The sequence below is a fragment of the Carcharodon carcharias genome, chromosome 17, assembly GCF_017639515.1.
Source record: "Carcharodon carcharias isolate sCarCar2 chromosome 17, sCarCar2.pri, whole genome shotgun sequence".
NCBI classification, from domain to species: domain Eukaryota; kingdom Metazoa; phylum Chordata; class Chondrichthyes; order Lamniformes; family Lamnidae; genus Carcharodon; species Carcharodon carcharias.
In genome coordinates, this window is record NC_054483.1 from 5,106,674 (window position 1) to 5,131,843 (window position 25,170).

The 25,170-nt window shown below is 51.1% G+C and overlaps 1 protein-coding gene across 3 annotated transcripts in view; it reads right to left on the minus strand.

The window, feature by feature from the left end:
• dock5 (dedicator of cytokinesis 5) overlaps positions 1 to 25,170 on the minus strand; it is a 171,275-nt gene that overhangs the window by 120,816 nt on the left and 25,289 nt on the right. For all 3 annotated transcript variants that reach the window (XM_041209787.1, XM_041209785.1, XM_041209786.1), the window contains exons 2-7: positions 18,468 to 18,551; positions 11,344 to 11,384; positions 9,054 to 9,109; positions 5,563 to 5,659; positions 2,116 to 2,264; positions 88 to 223 (exon numbers count right to left, since the gene is read on the minus strand). In XM_041209787.1, coding sequence (XP_041065721.1) covers positions 88 to 223; positions 2,116 to 2,264; positions 5,563 to 5,659; positions 9,054 to 9,109; positions 11,344 to 11,384; positions 18,468 to 18,551 — 563 coding nt within the window. The remainder of the gene's footprint in view (positions 1 to 87; positions 224 to 2,115; positions 2,265 to 5,562; positions 5,660 to 9,053; positions 9,110 to 11,343; positions 11,385 to 18,467; positions 18,552 to 25,170) is intronic.

The following is a 25,170-nucleotide window of genomic DNA, read 5'->3' on the forward strand; positions in this document are numbered from 1 at the left end:
CGCAGCCTAACCATGGAGAAGGGGCTGAAAGAGGATCGCAAACCAAGCCGAAGAGTTTAAGATGGCAGCTGGGAAGGGTAAACCTACCTTCTCCTCCTGAATCCTTTCATCGATCCCTTTTGAAACGGCCTCGTGGGCTTTGAAGAGGGTGATGGTGCTGGTGAGGTTCGGATCTAGGATGTTCCCGTTTTCATCCCTGACGACCAAATCCAGCCCGAGGATCCTGAAAAGCAAACAGCGCCCGGGTTAGGAGCAGCGCCAAGAGCTTTCTAGCTGGAACCAGGCTGGGGGTGCGGGTCAGTGGCCAGCCCTCCTGCTTTGGAGTCTGAAGGCTGTGGATTCAATCCCCACTCCAGAGAGTGTTGAACTCTCTGTGGTTGCTGCCAGAGAGTGCTGCACTGTTAGAAGTGCCCTCTTTTTCAGAGGGCAGCTTAGACCCGGGTGCCCTCTCCAGTGGGCAGCAAGAGTTGCTTTGTACAGTTTGGAAAAGAGGGGCGCTGCTTAGTCAGCACCCAAAATGGATGATGTATTCTGTTTGTGGGATCTTGCCATGCATGGATTAGCTGCTGAGCTATCCAGCCCTCCCTTTCCGCCTCTTGGTCCATTGCCCTGTAGGTTTGAGCACTTCCAAATGTATATCTGTGTAGGTTTTCTCCTAATGCCGCATCTACCACCCTTTCAGGCAGTGAGTTCCAGATTCTCCACCACCCTCTGGGATGAGTGTCCCAGCATAATCTCCCTGCCCTTGTACCCTAGACCTGGGTAATGAAGGACATACCTTGTATCACCCCGCCCCGCTACCTTCGAACATCTATGGACCTGCAATCCGCAACCCGAGCATATTTCATTCAGGTTAACGGCTCACTGTTTAGGGAGAGGACGGTTTGTTGGCAAATGTCACTGGACCTGGTAATCCAGCAGGCCCAGGCTCCGGATTGCTGGCTCTGGGGACTTGGGTTCAAATCCCACCATATGAGCCAGTGGGATCTAAATTCAGTTAATAAATCTGGAATTGAAAGCTTGCCTCAGTTTTGGTGAGATGAAGCTCTCGTCGGTTACTGGCCTCTGAGATGAGGTGAGGTGCGATAGAAGATGTGGGCATCATTGGCGAGGGTCCATTTTGTTGCCCATCCAGAGGAGGTGGCAGTGGGGCCCTCTAGTTGAGCAGCCACAATCTTTGTGGCAACGGTACTACCGGGCAGGAGAGTCAATTATGGCACAGGAGGAGGCCATTCAGCCCATCGACTCCATGCCGGCTCTCTGTAGAGCATCCCAGCCAGTTCCATTACCCCCTCTCTATCACTGTAATCCTGCAAGTTTACTTCCTTCAACTGTCCATCCAATTCCCTTCCTAAAGTGTGGTGACCAGAACTGGACACAATCCTCTAGTTGTGGCCTAACCAGAGTTTTATAAAGGTTCAGTATAACGTCCCTACTTGTCCTCAGTACCTCTCTTTATGGAGCCCAAGATCCCATAGGTTTTACTCACCACTCTCTCAATGTGTTCTGCCAGCTTCACATGCACATGAACCCCCAGCTCCCTCTGTCCCAGTCACACTCTTTAAGAACTGGGCCATTGTATAGTCTCTGAATTTCAGGCGGAGCAACAATTTATACTGCCTGAGAAAAGGGTGCTGACTGGTTGTTAAGTCGGCTCTGATTGGTTGATTGGAGAATGTACACGAAGCTACATATATTCATGCACAGGGGCCTGTCCTCTGCAGGCAAAAGGAACATGCCCAGCCATTGTGTCTTTCTTTGAATTAAGCAAAGGGCAATGGTTCCCTGGTGCACTCTCCATGGCAACACCTCGACCAACCAGAGCCGACTTGCCAATCAATCAGCACCCTTTTCTCATGCAGTATAAATTGCTGCTTCCTTTGAAATTTGGCATTCTTGCATCTGTCCTGTTGAGTGCAAGATGAAAAGTTTTGACAGCCTGTCTCTTTTCTCATGCAATTTTCCGGTCCCTACCAAGGGTTGAAGCCATTCCCTTGTCTTGCACTGGGCTTGTCAAAGCTGTGCACTAACTGACCCCCGAATAACGTAGTCCGCTCCTTTGCTGAAGTGTCCTGTACAATTCGAGAAGGGTTTCCACATGATGGTGCCCCTCACCTGTTTCCGTAGTCAATCTTGGCAATGACTTTCCCCTTCAGCTCCATCAGCTCATCCTTGGGGAGAGTGCCCGACAGGATCTGGGATCGCCACTCGATCAGATTGTATGTCATCTGCTGCACATGGTGGAACATCACTTTGTTGCTGCTCTGCACGGGAGGTGAGAAAAGCCTTATCAAATGTGAGCCGGTCACTTGTCCACAATATCTTAAGATATTTCCCTCAAGACTTTTATTTCAAAGGGCTTGCATTTCTCTAGCGCCTCACTTAATGTTTCCTTGACAGCTCGCACCTCTGATAGTGCAGCCCTCCCTCATTTCTGCACCGGGAGTGTCAGCCTGGATTTTGTCTTTGGGGTGGGACTTGAACCCACAACCTAATGACTCTGAGGTAAGTGGGCTAGTCACTGAGCCACAGGTATTTAAGATGAATAAAGCAGCAATTTTAGGATCTCCATGGTACCTGAATCATGAAAAGTTAGTATGCAGATGCAGCAAGTGATTAGGAAGGCACATGGATTGCTGATGCTTCTTGCAAGGGGAACGGAATATAAAAGTAGGAATGTTTTGCTACAAGTGTACAAGAACCTAGTTAGACCACATCTGGAGTACAGCGTACAGTTTTGGTCTCCTTACTTAAGAAATGATATATAACTAGTCATATAAATACTGTGGCTACAAGAGCAGATTTTAGGCTGGGAATTCTGCGGTGAGTAACTCACCTCCTGAGTGCCCAAAGCCTGTCCACTATCTACAAGGCACAAGTCAGGAGTGTGATGGAATACTCCCCACTTGCCTGGATGAGTGCAGCTCCCACAACACTCAAGAAGCTCAACACCATCCAGGACAAAGCAGCCCACTTGATTGGCACCACATGCACAAACATTCACTCCCTCCACCACTGACGCACAGTAACAGCAGTGTGTGTACCATCTACAAGATGCACTGCAGCAACTCGCCAAGGCTCCTTCGACAGCACCTTCCAAACCCACAACCTCTACCATCTAGAAGGACAAGGGCAGCAGATAGATGGGAACACCACCACCTGGAAGTTCCCCTCCAATCCACTCACCATCCTGACTTGGAAATATATCACTGTTCCTTCACTGTCGCTGGGTCAAAATCCTGGAACTCCCTCCCTAACAGCGCTGTGGGTGTACCTACACCACATGGACAAAATCCTGGAACTCCCTCCCTAACAGCACGGTGGGTGTACCTACACCACATGGACTGCAGCAGTTCAAGAAGGCAGCTCACCACCACCTTCTCAAGGGGCAATTAGGGATGGGCAACACATGCTAGCCTAGACAGGGACACCCACATCCCATGAATGAATAAAAATAAATAAATAAATAATTGCATTGGAGGCAGTTCAGAGAAGATTCACTCAGCTGATTCCTAAGATGAAGGCATTGTCTTGTGTGGAAAGGTTGAGCAGGTTGGGCCTATACTCACTGGAGTTTAGAAGAATGAGAGGTGATCTTACTGAAACAGATAAGATTCTGAGGGGGCTTTGACAGGGGAGAGGCTGAGAGGATGTTTCCCCCTCATGGGGGAATCTAGAACGAGGGGGCACAGTTTCAAAATAATGGGTCTCCCATTTAAGACGGCGATGAGGAGGAATTTCTTCTCTCTGAGGGTCGTTAGTCTGTGAAATTCTCTTCTACAGAGAGCGGTGGGGGCTGGGTCATTGAATATATTCAAGACTGAGTTAGACAGGGGGAGTCGAGGGTAATTGTGGGGGGTAGGGGGGGGGGTGGTGCAGACAGGAAAGTGGAGTTAAGACAATGGTCCGATCAGCCATGATAGTTTTGTCTGGGGGAGCAGGCTCTGTGGGGCTGAATGGCCTACTCCTGCTCCTAACCCTAGCGCTTTTATGCCAATTTTGCAATCCAGCTCCTCAAAGACTTCAGTGGGATGGCGACAGGTTAAAAGCCTGGAAAGCTGTGAGGGCACTGGCTGCAGGCTGGAGACCAACTTTAAAGAAGGGAGATCGGAATGGCCGAGCAGTTTCGAAGGGCTGCGTGCTAACCCAACCCCCAGCTTCTCTGGTCTTATGACGTGTTCTAAGGTCCCCATTGCCACCTTGGTGAGGGGTCACCAGGAAAGAGCAAATCTTGAATCTTCCTGTTCAGGTTCATGCTGGGCCATAGTTCCACAGATTTGTTTTGCAAGCCCAAGATAAAGGGTTTTGCGATTTAAAAGTAGAACAATACCCCAATGCAGTCTCAGGTGTACAGCATTGGACAATAGCTTGCCTGAAGGCCCAGGGCCTGTTGTAACATGTTGGGAGAGTCGTGTGAGAATAGGAGCTGGAGAAACCAGATCCCAACTCCAGAGACCAAAGAAGCCCATTCATTGCCCGGCGTCTCCTAGCCAACAATTGGGATGTCAGGTCACGCTGGGGCTAACTGCTGGGCCCTCTACGCTTTCAAAGTGCTGGGTTTCTTAGGCCTGGGTCTGAAAGCAATGGACACCCCGAGAGTTAGAGAGTGGTAAGCAGCCTTCTCCAGGAGGAGGGCATCGGCCACTTTGATACACTGTACATGGGGCACCTTCTTGTAGGTCTATGGTTGGCAGTGCTTGGGCTACAACAAGAAAAAAAACTTGCATTTATATAGTGCCCTGTGTATCCCACCGGCTATCCCAAAGCGCTTTGCAGCCACTGAAGTACTGTCATGCAGGTCTGCACATAGCAAGCTCCCACAAGCAGCAATGCGCTAACGACTGGATCATAATTGGGTGAGAAGGGGTAAATATTTGACCAGGATCCTGGGGGAGAACACCCTTACTCTTCTATCAAGATAGCCAGGATCTCCTACAAGTGGACACATTGGGTGCAACATCTCAACTGAGATGACAGCACCTCTGGCAGTGCAGCACTCCCTCAGTACTGCAGGAGGGGGGCCAGCCAGGATTACACACTCAAGTTTCTACAGTGGTACTTGAATCCGTGACCCTCACACTCAGAGGCACGATTGCTACCCACTGAGACACCAAGCCAAGCGCTAGGCTTTGCTGGAAGAGGGATAGAATTGAATCGCTAAACCTCTACTGAACCTTGGTTAGACCACATTGAGAGCGCTGCGTGCAGTTCTGGTCACCACATTATAAAAAGGATATAGAGGCACTGGAGAGAGTGCAGAGATTTACAATTTGATCCCAGAAATGTGTGGGGTTACACATCAGGAAAGGATTGACAGGCTGGGTCTCTTCTCTCTTGAAAAAAAGGCGACTGAGGGGGTGACCTAATCGAGGTCTTTAAAACTCTGAAAGGTTTTGATCGAGTGGATGCAGAGAGAATGTTTCCTCTTGTGGGGAAGAGCAGAACTAGGGTCCATGTGGAAAATGATGTTCACCCCCTCCTCGCCACATTAAGCTCCCATCCCCCCACCGCACCACCCCATGCCACTTTGCTAAATATTGACATGTCGTTCACAGTGCTCACCAGGTACAGCTTGTGCCAGATGCTGGCCCACTCTCTCAGGGTCATGCTGAGCTCTTGGATCAGAGAGACTTCATTGGGAATGACCGTCTCATCCCGCCTGTTGGAAGAGAACAAAAAAAATCGGGTTAGTGCCTGCCAACGAATCCATGACGACCAGGCTGATTCCTGGGATGGCGGGACTGACATATATTAGGAGAGATTGAGTCGGTTAGGATTATATTCGCTGGAGTTCAGAAGAATGAGGGGGGGATCTCATAGAAACCTGTAAAATTCTAACGTGACTAGACAGGGTAGATGCAGGAAGGATGTTCCCCGTAGGTGGGGGGAGTCCAGAACCAGGGGTCACAGTCTGAGGATACGGGGGAGACCATTTAGGACTGAGATGAGGAGAAATTTCTTCACCCAGAGTGTGGTGAGCCTGTGGAGTTCACTACCACAGAAAGTAGTTGAGGCCAAAACATTGTATGTTTTCAACCAGCATCGAGGTAAAGGATTACGAGCCGAGTAGGGAGAACTGAATGGGACGATTGTGCACAATTTGCAGCATTGATTGTAACGGTGTCTCCAGCACCGATCACACAACATAGGAGGGTCACGCCCCTCGAGAAGGTGCAGCGTGAGGCAAGCAAAATGATAATGGCTCCTCGGATCTAAGTAACAAGGGGAGGTTCCCAAAGTTGGCCTCGCTTTGGCTGAATAAATCCAACGTGACCCAATTTCCTCTCCCCGGAATTGTGACGCGCTCGAAAGGTTCGATTCAGACAAACTAAAAATCGCCACGTCCGCCAAAGTATATACGTCCGAATTAGGAGCAGGAGTAGTCCACTCGGCCCCTTGAGCCTGCTCTGCTATCCAATAAGGTCATGGCTGATCTGATTGTCACCTCAGCCCCACATTCCAGCCTACCCCACCCCACCCCCCGATAACCTTTCACCCCCTTGCTTATCAAGAATTGAATTCCCTTCAATTCTTCCTCCTCACTAGGCCCCTGGTTCTCTATTATTTCCGGGGAGTTATTTGTGTTTAAAGTCGTTGTTTAATGTTCCACCATTTCCTTGTTCTCTGTTAGAAATTCTCCCGTTTGAGAATGTCAGTGCTCTGCCTTAAAAATATTCAGAGGCTCTGCTTCTTTTGAGGAAGAGACTTCCAAAGACTCACGTCCCTCTGAGGGTAAACATTTTGCATCATCCCTGTCTTAAGTGGGTGACCCCTCATTTTTACACAGCTCAAAAGAGGCTGGCATGGTAATGAAGTTAGGCTTGTCGAGTTCATCAGCGAGTCACATAGCGCCACAGAAAAGTGGGCAAAATAATCTTTCACATTTCACCGGGCGGCTCCCGGCCATGATAACATGTTTACGGAGCCTGGATGACATCTGTACCGAGCGGCGTCGGTTTATAGGGCGCTTCCGGCTTTGAGGTGGAGGACACCGACGAGGGAGACGGTCGGTGCCCCCAACAAACTCTCCTCAGAAGCTGCAAGCGGCCGTGTCAAGGGTCCCATCATTGCTGCACCCCCCCCCACCCCCGCCGCTGCCTCGAATCGCAGGCGCTCAGTCACGAGCGGGTACGCAGGCTCTGCAGACAGAGCAAGCAAAGGGTTACACGACCGACGGGCCTGCTTTGGTGGCTGTTCTCAGCCGGCTCCTGCAGGGGCTGCCCGTCTGGCCCCTCGCACATTTAGGCTCGAGCGTGGGCGAGCCTGGTAAAGGGGTCCGCAGGAGCCGTGAAGGGCAACAAGCCTTTCCTACCCACTCTACATCAGCCCCTCAGAATTGTTTGCCCCTTTACAAATGAGTCAACTCTCACCTCGCCAGATGCTTTTTTTCCCCTTTATTCTTTCATGTCCCTGAAAGCTGTGGACTGTGGGGAGGTGCTAATGGGCTGGTCAGGTGGGCGGGTAAAAGCAGCGAATGGGGTACAAGGGGAGACAGTGGCCTAGTGGTAATGTCACCGGGCTAGTAATCCAGAGGCCCAGGTTACTGCGCTGGGGTAAATGGGTTCAACTCCCACCATGGCAGCCGGTGGAATTTAAATTCACTTAATAAAGCTGGAGTTGGAAGCTAGTTTCAGTAATGGTGACCTTTGATTGTTGTGAACATCTATCTGGTTCACTAATCCCTTATGGGGAAGGAAATCTACCAGCCTTATCTGGCTGACATGTGACTCCAGATCCACAGCAATGTGGTTGACTCTTAAAAGCTCTCCGCAATACTCTCAGTTCAAGGGCAATAAATTCTGGCCTTGTCATTATCAGTGACATGAAAGAATAAAGGGGAAAAAAAGCATCTGGAGAGGTGAGAGTTGACACATTTGTAAAGGGGCAAACAATTTTGAGGGGCTGATGTAGAGTGGGTAGGAAAGGCTTGTTCTCCTTTGCAAAGAGCTCTATAACTGGGTTGGGAGGGTGGTTAGAGGTGTAAGGGAATTGGCAGTAGGAGTTGAGGAGATTATTTTTTTCACCCGGAGGGTTGGTGGGGGGGTCTGGAACTGTCTGCCTGAAAGGGTGGTCGAGGCAGAAACCCTCATCGCATTTAAAAAGAAACCCCTCGGACAGGCACTTGAGGTGGTGTTACCAACAGGGCTATGGGCTCAGTGCTGGAACGTGGGATTGGACGCGACGGCTCTCTGTTGGAGAGCAGGCATGATGGGCCAAATGGCCTCCTCCTGCAGAAGTGCAGAGAATATGGAAGATCTCAGTCCTGTGGCCATGTGTAAAACTGGCACCGGTCACCCCCATCGATTTCGATGGTGAAGATGTAGAGCAGGAAGCCAACGCGCTGTCACTTCTTTTATAGTCTCGTGACAAGGCGAGATCTACCCCCCATAACCAAATTAGAAAAACAGAAAATGCTGGCAGCCCACGCGGAGGGAGACGGAGTTAGCGATCAGCCTGGGACTGGGAAAAGCTCAAAATATTCCAGCTCCAGAACCAAGGGGAGGGCAAACAAAAGGACAGTCCGTGCTAGGATGGAGGGCAGGTGAGATCACAAGGCAAAAAGGTTCAGGGTGCAAGGCCATATGGGGTAGGTAAAGAAACACCAAAGGGATGGGCCTAGAGGAGGTGTGAATGGCAGGGATCGTGGATTAAAGGGAAACAAGAGAGAAACCAAAACAAGCCAAGTAGAGGGAAACAAAATGGCAGCCGAGTTTATGGTCTGGAATTGTTGAACTCAGTGATGGGCCGAGAAAGTGCCAAATCAGAAGATGAGGTGCCGTTCCTCGAGCTTGCATTGAGTTTCATTGGAGTAGTGTGGCAGAGCGAGGGCAGAGAGGTCAGATTGTTCTCTGCCAAGGGCAAGCACAGCTAAACATGGAATGGCTCCTCCGCTCATCCTTTGAGTGACGCACTCTGCATTCAGGCAAGTTTGAATTTAGTTATGGAATAATTCCTGCACAGGAGGCCATATAGCCCATTAAGCAGCTAATTGTGAAGGATAGAGAGATTGCGGAACCCTCAATGGCTGTTACCCCAGAGGGCCTTATACTCACCCTCCACCTTCCACTTTTGCCTCTTTTAAGTGAATGTAGCTTGCAGGAAAGATGCCCTGTGAAGTGGCAAGAAAAGCACCAATTAATTGATTTCAAATCCAAAGAGGGTACATTAACTCCCTCCTTTTCTGTGAAGCATTGGTTCATATCAGCTACACTCCTGTTCCCTTCCAACCCTGCCCCAGCCCCACCCTCTCCCAGCGCCCAGCATCCCTCCCCACCCCACCCCACCAGGAACTCACTTGAGTAGACAATGGCTATCAGCGAGTAGAGGGAGTGAATGTTGAAGGCGGTGGATGGGGTGCCAATCAAGTGGGCTGCTTTGTCCTGGATGGTGTCGAGCTTCTTGAGTGTTGAGGGAGTTGCACTCATCCAGGCAAGTGGGGAGTATTCCATCACACTCCTGACTTGTGTCTTGTAGATGGTGGACAGGCTTTGGGGAGTCAGGAGGTGAGTCACTCTCCACATAATTCCTAGTCTCTGACCTGCTTTTGTGGCCCCAGGATCTATGTTGCTGGCCCAGTTCAGTTTCTGGTCAATGATAACTCCCAGGATATTGATAGTGGGGGATTCAGCAAATGTAATACAATTAATGTCAAGGGCCATCTTTTCTTGGAGATGGTCATTGTCTGACACTTATGTGGCGTGAATGTGACTTGTTACTTATCAGCCCAAGCCTGGATATTGTCCAGGTCTTGTTGCATTTGGACATGGACTGCTTCAGTATCTGAGGAGTCGCGAATGGTGCTGAACATTGTGCAATCATCAGCGAACATCCCCACTTCTGACCTTATGATGGAAGGAAGGTCATTGATGAAGCAGCTGAAGATGGTTGGGCCGAGGACACAACCCTGAGGAACTCCTGCAGTGATGTCCTGGAACTGAGGTGACTGACCTCCAACAACCACAACCATCTTCCTTTTGACTCCAACCAGCGGAGAGTTTCCCCCATTGACTCCAGTTTAGGCAGGTCTCCTTGATGCCACATTCGGTCAAGGGCAGCCTTGATGTCAAGGGCAGTCACTCTGGTGTCTGTGGACTGCGTTAGGTGGGGGCATAGTACAGACACTCGGGGAGGAATAAATACACTCTCTTCGGGTTTCAAACAGTTTACCTCTGCTCTCATCTCCTCCGGCTATGTGCTGGTAAACCCTGATAAGGAGGTTGCCTAAACCTGCATCACATTCTGACCCTGAGCATTCGAAACCTTGTCCTCTTCTCTCCCATGAGAGGCATGAGTTACGGGGGGGTGGGGGGGTGGGGGGACAAAAGGCTCCTGATGGTCTTGAAAGATGCCCAGAGAGGGCCATCCTAACAGTACCCGGTGTGAGGGTGGTAAGCCGAACGCCTGAGTCAAATATGCGGAGGGAAAGTGGGAGGGACCACAGAATGACACAGGCAATGAAGGAGGCCATTTGGTCCATTGTGTTTGTGCCATCTCTCCATTCAACCCCCTGCCATTTCTACATTTCCCCATAGGGGGCACATTTGAGATTTGAAGCTGTGGTTAGCGCAGGTAGAAGGTCTACATTCAGGAGGAATGCTGGGAAATTCTGCAGAAGGTCTACATTCAAGAGGAATGCTGGGAAATTCTGCAGAAGGTCTACATTCAGGAGGAATGCTGGGAAATTCTGCAGAAGCTCTACATTCAGGAGGAATGCTGGGAAATTCTGCAGAAGGTCTACATTCAGGAGGAATGCTGGGAAATTCTGCAGAAGGTCTACATTCAAGAGGAGTGCTGGGAAATTCTGCAGAAGGTCTACATTCAAGAGGAATGCTGGGAAATTCTGCAGAAGGTCTACATTCAAGAGGAGTGCTGGGAAATTCTGCAGAAGGTCTACATTCAGGAGGAATGCTGGGAAATTCTGCTCTTAAAGGCAGTCAGTCCCTCTTAAAGGGAACCTGCACTGAATTACAAGGATGTTGGGGGTTAGAGTAGGGTGGCGGGGTGGGAGGAGTGCCTGCTGCTGAATGCTATTGGCGGGTGGGCCTAGGAGGCCCTCAATGACCACACCCAGAGGGACTGGGGGGGAGGAAGTCGGGGGGCAGGAGGGGGGAGGTTGCAATTTTCAATGTCTGACCCCCGAGGAGTTTGAATCCCTGTGAATAAGCTGACAGCCAATCTAAGGGACCACAAACTTTCCAGACAGTCAAAATGCAATTGGAGAATGTCACGACAAATGCTACAATAACAGAGACGAGAGCCGAGCAGCCTTATAACTTGGACTTTTTAAGCGTATGTTGCACTGCAGTAACAATACAATGGCAGGGAAAAGAAAAGCCACAGTACCTTCTTCGATTTGTTCCGAAGACTATACCCTCGATACCAACCTGTGCAGAAAAAGAGATAAATGTTCACATGTACACATCTTCCATCGCACCATGTTCGGGGTGTGCGGGTCACACGCAGCACTGGGCTGAGACTCTCCTGCGCTGCCGGCTGTCTCTGTGCCCAGCAGAGGGGCCCAGCAGTGTTTGCTGATGGCAAGTGGTGCAGCCAGCCTTCTGCTCTTAAAGGCAGGCTGTCCCTCTTAAAAGGGAAACTGTACACCTAAGTTCAGGTCAATAATATATCAAAAAGAGCATTGGTCCCAACACTGACCCCTGGGGGACACTACTGGATGTTTCCCTACAACCTGAACAATAACCATTCACCAACACTCTCTGTTTCCTCTACATCAGCCAGTTTGCGACTGACACTTGCTTTAACTCTAGGGGTTTTAATTTTGCTAACCAATCTATCATGTGGTACTTTGTCAAACAGCTTTTGAAAGTCCATGTACATGACATCAACTGCACCACCCATATCGACCCTCCGTCAAGGAACCCAATCAGATTAACTCAGCAGGACTTGTCTTGAATTTGTTTGCCTCGAGTATTGCCTCTCAAAGTTTTTAACATGCACTCAACCATGGCAAAGCCGGCATTTGTTGCCCATCCCTAATTGCCCTCGAGAGGGTGGTGGTGAGCTGTGTTCTTCAACCGCTGCAGTCTGTGTGGTGTATGTACACTCCCCCCCCCCCCCGCCCCACCGCCTAAGTCTTTTCACAACCGTTTGATGTAACTGGGTGGCTTGCTAGGCCATTTCAGGGGGCAGTTAAGAGCCAACCACATCGCTCAGGGGCTGGAGTCACATGTAGGCCAGACCAGGTAAGGGCAGTAGATTTCCCTCCCCTAAAGGGCATCTAGTGAACCAGATGGGTTCTTAATGACGAACCAGTGGTTTTGTGGCCACCGTTGATGAGGTGAGCGTGGGATTAATTAATTTTAATTTATGTTCCCCTAACTGCAGTGGTGAGATTTAAACTCAGGTCTGGTTGTTAGGCCGGGCCTCTGGATTAGTAGCCCCATCACATAACCCCAATGCTACAGTAACCCTGCACCTTGTGGGCCATCACCTTCGGGGCCTGTAATCGGCCACACTCTTCCTTTAACCACCCCTTTCACAACTTAGGTATTTGAAAGGCTTCCGGAAGGACTTGACCGGGTTTCTACAATCCCTCGCCAAATGATTTTCATCCCCCCACCCCCACAATCCCCCCCAACCCCACCCACCCCTCCCCACCCTCCCACTTCCTTCTGCCATTGGTGATCGAGGCTAGTGGCCCAATGAGCCTCGTGGCCTCCTGCTGTGCCTGCACCCACTCTGCCTGCCCGCTGTCGAGCTGACATGACTGGGCTGCAACTGCAGCGGGTTTGCCGCAGACATCTCCGGCTGTTTCCGGCGGGTTTGGCTGAATCTGCCCGGTAACCTCTGCGCGCACACACACACACACACACACACTCCCACTCTATAACTGCACTGAGGAATGAACCTTAAGCCTGTGGGGTGGGGCCTGGGGAAGTGTTGATCTTACTTCTGGGCTATTGCTCAAGACAGGGCTTGGCAGGGATCCCAAACCAATAATCAGACTGGGATGTCCAAATGGATCCAGCCAGGATTCTGTTGTCTGTAAGGGCTTAAACTCAAAAGCTGAGCATCGCTGTGGGCTCCAAGTCTAGTATTTCACGCTGTGCGGAGGGGCTTTGGTCAGGCAAGATTTAGAGGGCTCTGGAGCTAAACCAATAGGGTTGAGGCACTGATCGACCCCCGATGCTAGTGGATGAAGGGACAGACTCGAGGGGCTGAATGGACTCCCATTCCTACGTCACATATCTAAGCTCCAGTGTTGTCTCCTTGGGCGTGCGGCATTAGGCCATTGAGAACAGCTAGCACCTCGGGCCTGCCAGGGGTTAAATCCAACCCCTGGCGGCTAGCCAGGAAAGGATTGCATTTCTATAGCACCTTTCATGACCACCACACCACTCCCCCCTCCCCTGCGCTCTCCCCCACCCCCACCTGTCACCCATCCTGGGACTTCCCAAAGTGCTATACAGCCAAGGAAGTACTTTGGAAGCACAGTCGCTGTTGTAATGTAGAAAAATATGTCAATTTGTGCACAGCAAGCTCCCGCAAACAGTAATGTGACCACGGCCACTTTTAGTGATGGTTAAGGGGTAAATATTGGCCAGGACACAAGGGAGAATTCTTCTTCTTGGCCTATAGAGAGCTGGAGGGGACTCAATGGGCCAAATGGCCCTCCCTACTCGGTCTTACTGGTACCTGCGGAACTGCCCTTCAGGGGAGGGGAACGTTTTCTGAGTGACATTCTTAAAACACGCAACACGGCTGGGTGTGGGAGTGAGGGCATTCAGTACCCAAAGGGTTAAATGTCAAGCTTCAACTCTGGCCCGCACATTAAAGCAGCACAAGGCAGATGGATTAACAGAAACACAGCTGTCACTATTACCTCATGCTCCAAGGGCCCCTTAACAATGATCATTCCCATGTGGAGGGAGGTACCCCAGCTGAGGGGAAAGGCCAAAATCTACCCCCGCCCACCCCTCCCCCCACCCCCCCGAGGATGGCAGCAGGAGGAGCTATTCCAAAGTTGATCATTAATAGGATAGCACTGTCATAGGTTAGCACTGGGACAAAGCAGCAATTCATTAATCTCGGCCTAATCCATGCCAAGTCGGGGTAAAGTGACTTTATCTGTTGAGGCACCATCAGTTTTTCACTTAAAAGAAGGAATTCTTCATTCAAAAAGCTGTGTGTGCGTGCATGTGTGTCAGTGTGTGTGTGTGCGTGTGTGTGTATGTGTGTTAGTGTGTGTGCGCGCGTGAGTTTGAATGTGTGTGTATGCGTGAGTGTGTGTGTGTGTGTGTGTGTGCACATGTGTGTGTGTGTGTGTGTGTGCGTAAGTTTGAATGAGTACGTGTGCCAGTGTGTGTATGTGTGTGTGTGTGAGTCAGTGTTTGTGTGTATGTGCATGTGTGAGTGTGTGTGAGAGAGTATATATGTGAAAGAGAGTGTGAGTGTCAGTGTGTTTGTGTGCGTGTGGGTGTGTGCGTCAGAATGTGAGTGTGTGTGTGTGAGTATGTGTGTATGTGTGTGAGTGTGCGTGTGTGTGCATGAGTTTGAGTGAGAGTGTGTGTCAGTGTGCATGTGTATGTGTGTGTATGTATGTGAGTGGGTGTGTCATTGTGTGTGTGTGTGTGCGTGTGTGTGTGTGTGCAAGTGTGTATGTGCGTGAGTTTGTATGTGAGTGTGTGTGCATGTATGTGTGTGAGAGTGTGTGACTGAGTGTGAGAGCGCGTGTGTACATATGTGTGAGTTTGTGTGAAAGTGTGTGTGTGTGTCAGTGTGTGTGTGAGTATGTGTATGAGTGTGTGACTGTGAGTATTTGTGTGAGTGTGTGTGTGTCAGTGAGTGTGTGTGTGTGTGTGTGAGTGTGTGACTGAGTATTTGTGTGTTTGTGTGTGTGTGTGTATGAGTATGAGTGTGTGACTGTGAGTATTTGTGTGAGTGTGTGTGTGTCAGTGAGTGTGTGTGTGTGTATGAGTATGAGAGTGTGACTGTGAGTATTTGTGTGAGTGTGTGTGTGTCAGTGAGTGTGTGTGTGTGTGTGTATGAGTGTGTGACTGTGAGTATTTGTGTGAGAGCGTGTGTGTCAGTGTGTGTGTGTGTGTGTATGAGTATGAGTGTGTGACTGTGAGTATTTGTGTGAGTGTGTGTGTGTCAGTGAGTGTGTGTGTGTATGAGTATGAGAGTGTGTGTGTCAGTGAGAGAGTTTGTATTTGTGTGTGTCTGTGTGTGTGTCTCTCTCTCTCTCTCTGCCCTCCCACTCATTAACAGGCCTGCACTTCAGGCCTTTCTCTGCTGCTTTGAGAGCCTTGATCCCAGAGAGAAAAAACCTGTTTGACTGAATGCCTGACATGTGTGGTACAGGCGGCACTCAAATCGGCCTCGGTGTGACAGCACTGGGGGAGGCTGAGGCGGAGGGGAATTGTTTAACCCTCTGAGTGCTGGCTTCCATTCTGACATGGCCAATGCTACTCTCACACCAACCGTTCATCTGTTACGATTCCCTGGTGCCATCTTTAGAGTGTTAAGATGCTGTAAGTAATGTCCATCGTACGAAATAAGAGCTGGAGCAGGACAGTAGGTCCCTGGAGGCCACTTCACAATTCAATACGTACAGGGCTGATCTCCCTCAGCTCCACCTTCCCGCACGATTCCCATATCCCTTAATTCCCTTAAAGTGCCAGTGTGATGCTAGGTATGTAGACCGTACATCCCAAAGACTGGCAGAATGTATCAAACATCATGTCCCAGCCGCTGTTCACAATGGGAAAGATACAGACTGTAACCAACCAGCCCGTGCCTGCAAAGCTCAAAACACGGTGTCCAACATTCCATGTGATTCTGTAATTAGACACCATTTGTTAAATAATCCTCAGTGTGCCAAAAGTTACACTGACAACCAGTGTAAGATTGTCAAGTGGGCTCGCAGTGTGGTGCATTTGTGGGTACTGGAAGCTTCATATAATAATACACGGGGCCCTGCTCTCTGTAGGCAGAAAGAACTTGTACACACGCTGAGCCTGTTTCAGCTAAACAAAATAAGTGACAGCCATTCGCTGGTTTATTCCTCAGGTCAATGCCTTGACCAATCAGAGTCAAGCTGCCTGGTTTAAATTTCAAACAATGCTTGGCAGTTAACTGTCAGTCACCATCAACTGGTGCATTCTCAATGGCAGCTCCTCTACCTATCAGAGTCCACTTGCCAATCAACCAGCACTCTCTTCTTATATAGCATAAAGTTGTTGCCTCCCCTTATATTGGTATTCTAACGATTGTCCTGCTGAGTGCAAGATGAAAAGCTTCGACAAAATGTCTTTTTTCAGCAATTTCTGTCACTTGTGTGCGAGGACACCCAGGTACCTCTGAATATCAACATTCCCCAGTCTCTCACTATTTAAAAACATATGCTGGCTTTTCTATTTTTCATCCTAATCCCATGAGCCCTAAATGTGCGTGCTACCTTATCAAACGCTTTTCGAAAATCCAAATACACTACATCTACTGGTTCCCCCTTATCCACCCTATTAGTTGCAGCCACGAAAACTCTGAACAGATTTGTCAAAAGTGATTTCTCTTTTATAAATCCACGTTTGCCCCTTGTGTACCATATTATGAAATTCTAAGTGCCTTGTTGTCTTGCCCCTAATAAGAGATTCTAACACTTCCCTTACGACTGATGTCAGGCCAGCTGTCCTGTCATCCCCTGTTTTCTCTCTCGTTCCCTTCTTGAATATCAGAGTTATGTTTTCTGCCTTCTAATCCATGGGGATGTTCTAGAGCTTAGGGAGCACTGGAAGATCAAAACCAATACACCCACTATCCCCACAGCATCAATTTTAAAAAACCCTAGGATGTAGGCCTCAGGCCCAGGATTCTTGTTGAGTTTTAGTCCCATTAAATTCTACAGCACTATTTCTTTACTAATTTACTCATTTCTACAAGTGCCATCTTTTCATTAGACCTTTCACTACTTCCGGAGTTTTTTTTGTGTCTTCTGTTGTGAAGACGGATAAGTATTTGTTGAATGTCTCTGCCATTTCCTATTCCCTGTTCCAATTTTTCCAGCGTCTATATCTAGAAACCCCTGTTTACTCTTGCTAACCTCGTCCCTTTTACAAACTTACAGAACCTATATGTTCTATTTTCAGGTCTCTTTCTAGTTTTACTCTCATCCTATTTTCTCTTTATTTATCAATCAATTGGCAATCCTTTTCTAAATTCAAAGTTCCTCCCAATCTCCAGGCTTACTAACCTTTTTAACAATATTATAGGCATCTTCCTTTAATCTAATACTATTTCTAATTTCCCTGGTTAGCCATGGTTGGGCCACTTTTCCTCTGGGTTTATTGTTCTTTGAGGGAATGCATAATTAGTACAGAATATGAATTAATTCTTTGCTAATGTCTATTTACCATCATATCTTTTAATCTAGTTTCCTAATCTACTTTATCTAACTTGCCCCCCATTCCTACACAGTTTGCTTTATTCAGATTTATGTTTTGGACTTAATTAAAATGGTCTCAAACTCAATATAAAATTCCACCATGTTATGATCACTCTTCCCTAGAGGGCTCATTTACTGCAAAGTTATTGGTTAACCCTTTTTCATTGCACAAAACTTGATCTGAAACAGTCTGTTCCCTGGCTGGTTCCTCAATATACGGATCTAGAAAACAACCTTGTATATATTCCATGAACTTGCCCTTCACACTATTTAGCAAATATGTTTGCCCCAGTCGATATGGAAATGAAAAGCTAAAAATAAAGAATTCAAAATTAAGGACTATAAAACATGAATGAGCCTGGGGCAGCTCTCTGCCCTGCCACATGTGCCCTAACTCGTGTCATATTCTGTTCACACTCCACTCTCGTGCTCACTGACTCAAAATAAAAATTCCTCAATCTTCAAATCCCCCCATAACCTCACCCCTCCCTATCTCCATAATTTCCTCCAGCCCCACAATCCCTCTGAGATCTCTGCACTTCCCCTAATTCTGGCCTCCTTGGGCACTGCTGATATTAGCGCTCCGCTATTAGCGATCGTGTCTTCAGCTGTCTCAGCCCCAAGCTCTGGAATCCCTACCCTCCACCTCTTCATCTCTCTACCTTGCTCTCCTCTCTTAAGACGCTCCCTAAAACCCAACTCATTGAGCAAGCATTAGGTTGCTTGTCCTAATACCCCATTCTTCAACTCGATGTCGAACCTCTTCCCCTACTCACGATCCGGCAAAGGACCACAGAACATCTTATGGGACTGGGAAGGTGCTCAATAAATGCACAAGGTCCTTGCTAGTTGTTCCGAATCCTCCCTGCCTCAACTGACACGTGTATCTGGTCCCCTTGTTGGGTTGGGACGATGTTGGGTTGCAATGGGGAGGTCGGGGTGGTGGAGCAGTCAGCCAAGAGCGAGCCCGGGCAATCCCACCCCAAGACCAAAAATACTCAGGGTCCCATCAGGCCCGAGCGGACACGCGGGGGATGCGGAAGGAGAAAGACGTGAAGCAAACCTTCATGCATTTCCAGAATGTGCACGGTGTCTCCCACCTGGAGGGATAGCTCGGGCTCCTGAGAGGCATTATAGTTGTAGATGGCTGCAGAGGAAAGAAAGATAGCAGTTAGCTCCGATATGCTTGGGTCATCATTAGACTTGCTGTGTGGTATGGCTGACAGAAGGGTGCAGCCAGCCTTAGCTGGCCTTGCCTGGTCATTGACAAGCTGGATCACTAACCTCCTCCCCACCCCCCCACCAACCCTCGCACCCCCTGGCCTCTTCATACTCTCCCACCCACTGGGCCTGGGCAGACCAACGCCAACCACTGGGTAAGGTCAGGGAGACAGAAGCACAAGACAAGAGGCTGGGTTTCTGGCTAGGCCCCTGGGGGGCATGCGGTGGGCTGGCCAAAAGCCCGTTCACTTCAGCGGAGCTGGACAGTCCCCATCGGTGGACACGGCCAGAACATCCCTGCCCACATTCTGCATCCGTGGCCCCCGGCAGTGCTCACACTGCGCACAGAATGAGCTCCCCAGTGGTGGAAGCTTTGTTAAACATCTGTAAAATGAATTTTGACGTGTTAGTAACAGGAAAGTGTGAGGTGATGAGGCAATATAGTCTCAAAGGCACAATTATAAGGAGAGTGCCGGGCGCTAGAGTGACCTGGGGGTTCATGCGCATCGAGCTTTGAAGGTGACAGGACACATTGAGAGAGTGGTTAGTAAACCTTATGGGGTCTTGGGCTTCATAAATAGAGGGACTGAGTACAAAAGCAGGGAGGTTATACTGAACCTTTATAAAGCTCTGGTTAGGCCACAACTAGATGATTGTGTCCAGTTCTGGTCACCGCACTTTAGGAGGGATGTGAGGGTCATTGAGAGGGTAAGGAGGAGATTTACCAGAATGGTTCCAGGGATGAGGGGTTTTAGCTACAAGGTTGGGTCGGAGAAGCTGGGGTTGTTCTCCTTGGAGCAAAGGAGATTGAGTGGGGATTTGATAGAGGTGGACAAGAATCTGACAGGTTTGGATAAGGTAGACAAAGAAAAGCTGGAACATTGGCTGACGGTACAAGGACTAGGGGGACACAGATTTAAGGTTTCGGGTGAGAGATACGGCGGGGGGGTGGGTGTGAGGAGGAACTTTTTGTAGACCGTGAGTGGGAATGAGCTGGAACTCACTGCCCACGAGGGGGGTGGAAGTGGAGACGATGAATGATTTCAAAAAGAAATTGGATGGTCACTTGAGGGAAATAAACTTGCCTTGATAGAGAGGGGAGAATGGGACCGACTGAATTGACCTACAGAGAGCCGGCATGGTCTCGATGGGCTGAATGGCCTCCTCCTGTGCATAAATGACTCCAGGACTCTGTAACACTGTGATTCTCAAGGAGACAATCACTACTGAACTAATTAGCTGCCACTGGATTGTGGTACAACCCAACCTAGAGTCACAGAGCCGCAGGGTACAGATTGATTCTTGCTATCACACTGCCTGGCCCACCCCCAACACCCACACCCCACCCCCACCAAGACCTGGACTGGGTCACCATCAGGACAGGGTAGGGGGCAGGAGGTTGTTTGCGAAGTGGACCAGACCGCCCCCTAGGGAGGAACATGAGAACTGTGATTACAGAAGGACACAGCAGAGAGAGAGGCCATTCGGCCCATTGTGCCTGTGCTGCCCCTTTGAAAGAACCAGTCCCAGCCGCACCCCGTCCCCACTCTCGTCCCAAATCCCTTGCAAATTTGTCCCACCGCGAGCACTCATGCGAGTCCCTTTCGAAAGCAACTGAATCTGCTTCCAGCAAACTTTCAGGCAGCCCCTCCCAGATCACCATTTGTCATCAGGTCGCCTCATGATCGGGCTTTTAGTTACTTTCCCCTCACATTTTCAAGCTTTCTCAAATGGCTTTTGCTGCTGAGTGTAGAAGGCCACTACGGGAGACACTTTAAAGGTTGCTGCCTCACGACCGTGTTGTTCACGGAGGTAATTCAGGCCCGTCTCTCTCATCCTTGGCGTCAGTGAGTACTCCTGTCAAACAGCCTCTTCCCATTTCAAGAGAAAAGCACATACGAGCGTACGAAACAGGAGCAGGAGTGGGCCATTCAGCCCCTCGAGCCTGCTCCGCCATTCAATACGATCATGGCTGATCTGACTGTGACCTTAACTCCACTTTCCTGTCGATTCCCCTGTTGATCAAAAATCTCTAACTCGGCCTTGAGTATATTCAGTGACCCAGCCCCCATTGCTCTCCGGGGAAGAGAGTTCCACAGACGAAAAACCCTCTGAGAGAGGAAATTCCTCCTCATCTCCATCTTAAGTGGATGACCCCTTATTTTGAAACTGTGCCCCCTAGTTCTAGACTCCCCCTTGAGAGGAAACATCCTCTCTACCCTATCAAGCTCCCTCGGAATCTTAAATATTTCAATAATATCACCTCTCATTTTTCTAAACCCCAATGAGTACAGGCCCAACCTGCTCAACCTCTCCTGGTAAAACAAACCCCTTCATCCCAGGAATTAGCAGAGTGAGCATCCTCGGAGCTGCCTCTAGTGCGGGCTCCTTCAATAAGGAGGCCAGAACTGGGCACAGCAGCGTAGGTGTGAGGGCTGAAGGTTTTAAGGGCTTGAGAACGAGTTGGAGTCGCAGTGTTCTGAGGGTAGAGGAAGTGAGGGGGGAGGAACGGTTTGAGAAACCTCGCGAGGCGCACTTAGGGATCAAAATAGCCAAGCAGAGATGGAGCGACTGAAATCGGGAGATGCAGCGCGAGCGACAGGTCTTCCACATTCTGGCTGCAAGACTCAGGCCTCGGACAGAGGCTTGGGTTTTGGAGGAAGCTGGGATAGCGCGGAGGTGGGGGGCGGGGAGGGGGAAAGAAAGAGTGGTCGCCATGGCGATGGAACAGTTCCTGCACAGAAGGAGGCCTCTTCGGCCTTCTGTACAGGTCTGCGAGGGCTTTCCGCTTCGGATTGGGGTGGGGGGGGGGTGGGGACGCAGAGGGCAGTCCGAGCAGAATTCAAAGCACCAAAGGTGACGAGGGGGGAGGTCGTGAGAGGCCCACGCGTCTCCCGTCAGCATTCGGCCTGTTAACGACAGACACTGAGAAGAGGCTGGAGTGGAACAAAGGCCAGTCTCACAGCAAGCACAGAGACAAACAATTATCAAATTGTTTTCGGCTAAACAACAAAAAAAAAAAAACCGCTGAAGCATCAGAATTTGTGGCCCTATGTCCCTGAGACCATCCAGCAATCCATTTCAGTTCATTAGAGTTGCTGCCCGGGGATTCCTTCTCCCAATTCGCTCCAGGGGACGCGAGTGGCACCAGCTGGGCCAGCATTTGTTGCCCAACCCTAACTGCCCCTCGAGCAGGTGGTGGTGGGCCGCCTTCCTGAATTGAACGGCTGCAGTCCCGCGGCGCTGTGGGGGAGGGGGGTTGCGGGGCTTTGACCCAGCAGCAGTGAAGGAACGGCGAAATAGTTTGAAGGCTGTCCGTGCATTCCCCAATGAGTGACTACTTCCCCTCCAGAGGTGGGGGGGTGGGGGGAAGTTCAGGCCTGCCCCCCCCTCCCCCCCCCATCCCGCTCTCTCTCGTTCCAGCCCATTCCTCGTCTGCCTGCCAGAGACATCGGGCGGGCTATTCCTGAGGAGTGACGTTGGGGACCGCATTCCTCAGAGTTGTGACTGATATCAGTTTTCTCGCGTGAACGTTGACTGAGGCTTCAATGGGCCCTCTAGGCCTCTCTCTGCTAGGCTCAGCTGGGAGGCCCACTGAAGGCCTCGCTTACCTAGAGTTTCGACAGAGCGTTCGTTATTCAGTTGGATGTCTGGAGATGACGTAGCCCCAGGTCACTGGTTTACCCTCAGTTAACCCAAAATATCACCTTAGAATCACACCTCATTATCACTAACAATCACCTGCGGACTGCACAGCCCAACTTCAAAGAGAACGATACAAAGGCCATTTGCATCTGATAACCCAGGGTTGCTAGCAGGAGGCAGAGGGCCCCTCAAGCATTCCTTTCAGCTCATTACGGCTCGGATGTTTAGCAGTCTTTGAGACTCAGCCCAGTTCCAGATGATGGATACAAATCCTTTGCTGAAGACCGGGTGGAGAGGTAGAGGTCATGTGACCTAGGCCACTGGCTTGTGAAACAAGTAATATTGCCTTGCTGAACTGTACAGCTCAGTCTGTTCTTTAACATCTGATGAGCAGCCACATAGAAAGGAGCTCCAGCCAGGCTGGACAACTGGTCCCATCTACACTGCTTCATGACTGATTCATCTCTGCGTGACTATCTTATCTTGTGAAATCAGCACCACCAGAAAAGTAAATTATACAGCATTGGTTTTCAGCCTGCTGACCTCGGTGAAGGAATACCTCATTGGACTTTGATGCTAGACTCTGGAAATCACATGATCCAATATTTACTTTCTCTATGGCCTCTGTAGTGTAAAACCTTCTTTTGTTTATTCCCCTTTTTACAGTCTGGGTGTGGAAGTGACATTGTGAACCCTTCTCTTGCACTTTGAGTGTGTGCAAATAAACTAACCCTTTGAATTCATCCTATCTGGAGTTTTCTAAGCAGGTTTTTAATGGAAAATCGGATTGCACCAAAACCGAGGGGTTGGGAGAAACACTACAGCTTATTTAGGGGGAAGCAAATCAGAAATGCCTTCTTGCTGATGGACGGGTGATGAGATGAGAAATTAGTGCTGCTTAAGTTAGCCCCCGCCACTCCCAACTCCTACCCACAACAGCAGTAAGTTTAAGACCGGGAATGCACTGCCCAAAAGAATAGTGAAGCCAGAGCTATGAGATAAAGGAAAAGGGAGTTTGGGATCATTTGGACAAATTTCAACGAGCCAGCACAGGCATAATGGGTTGAATGGTCTCCGTCTGAAGAATGGCTGATACATTTTCCCGCTTAATAAAAGTCCCTTCCGATGCATTTGTTCTGGAAGCGCTGTGAAATGTTGGCAAGGTGCCTGGGGCCCACACACACAGGATGGTATTTGATGATCTACTGTTGGCAGGTTTGAAGGTGGAGGGGGCTTGTAAAATCTAGCATGTGGGCTGGCCTGCCCCCAACCTGCCCACCCCCAACCTGCCCCCAACCTGCCCACCCCCAACCTGCCCACCCCCAACCTGCCCCCAACCTGCCCCCAACCTGCCCACCCCCAACCTGCCCCCAACCTGCCCACCCGCAACCTGCCCCAACCTGCCCACCCCCAACCTGCCCCCAACCTGCCCACCCCCAACCTGCCCACCCCCAACCTGCCCCCAACCTGCCCACCCCCAACCTGCCCCCAACCTGCCCCCAAACTGCCCACCCCCAACCTGCCCACCCCCAACCTGCCCCCAACCTGCCCACCCCCAACCTGCCCCCAACCTGCCCCCAACCTGCCCACCCCCAACCTGCCCCCAACCTGCCCACCCCCAACCTGCCCCCAACCTGCCCACCCCCAACCTGCCCACCCCCAACCTGCTCCCAACCTGCCCACCCCCAACCTGCCCCCAACCTGCCCCCAACCTGCCCACCCCCAACCTGCCCCCAACCTGCCCACCCCCAACCTGCGCCCAACCTGCCCACCCCCAACCTGCCCCCAACCTGCCCCCAACCTGCCCACCCCCAACCTGCCCACCCCCAACCTGCCCCCAACCTGCCCCCAACCTGCCCACCCTCAACCTGCCCACCCCCAACCTGCCCCCAACCTGCCCACCCTCAACCTGCCCCCAACCTGCCCCCAACCTGCCCACCCCCAACCTGCCCACCCCCAACCTGCCCCCAACCTGCCCCCAACCTGCCCACCCCCAACCTGCCCCCAACCTGCCCCCAACCTGCCCACCCCCAACCTGCCCCCAACCTGCCCACCCCCAACCTGCCCACCCCCAACCTGCCCACCCCCAACCTGCCCCCAACCTGCCCACCCCCAACCTGCCCACCCCCAACCTGCCCCAACCTGCCCACCCTCAACCTGCCCCCAACCTGCCCCCAACCTGCCCACCCCCAACCTGCCCACCCCCAACCTGCCCCCAACCTGCCCCCAACCTGCCCACCCCCAACCTGCCCACCCCCAACCTGCCCCCAACCTGCCCCCAAACTGCCCACACCCAACCTGCCCCCAACCTGCCCACCCCCAACCTGCCCCCAACCTGCCCCCAAACTGCCCACACCCAACCTGCCCCCAACCTGCCCACCCCCAACCTGCCCACCCCCAACCTGCCCACCCCCAACCTGCCCACCCCCAACCTGCCCCCAACCTGCCCACCCCCAACCTGCCCCAACCTGCCCACCCCCAACCTGCCCACCCCCAACCTGCCCCAACCTGCCCCCAACCTGCCCACCCTCAACCTGCCCCAACCTGCCCCAACCTGCCCCCAACCTGCCCACCCCCAACCTGCCCCAACCTGCCCCCAACCTGCCCCCAACCTGCCCACCCCCAACCTGCCCGCCCCCAACCTGCCCACACCCAACCTGCCCCCAACCTGCCCACCCCCAACCTGCCCACCCCCAACCTGCCCACCCTCAACCTGCCCACCCCCAACCTGCCCCCAACCTGCCCACCCCCAACCTGCCCCCAACCTGCCCACCCCCAACCTGCCCACCCCCAACCTGGCCCCAACCTGCCCCCAACCTGCCCACCCCCAACCTGCCCACCCCCAACCTGCCCACAACCTGCCCCCAACCTGCCCATCCTCAACCTGCCCCCAACCTGCC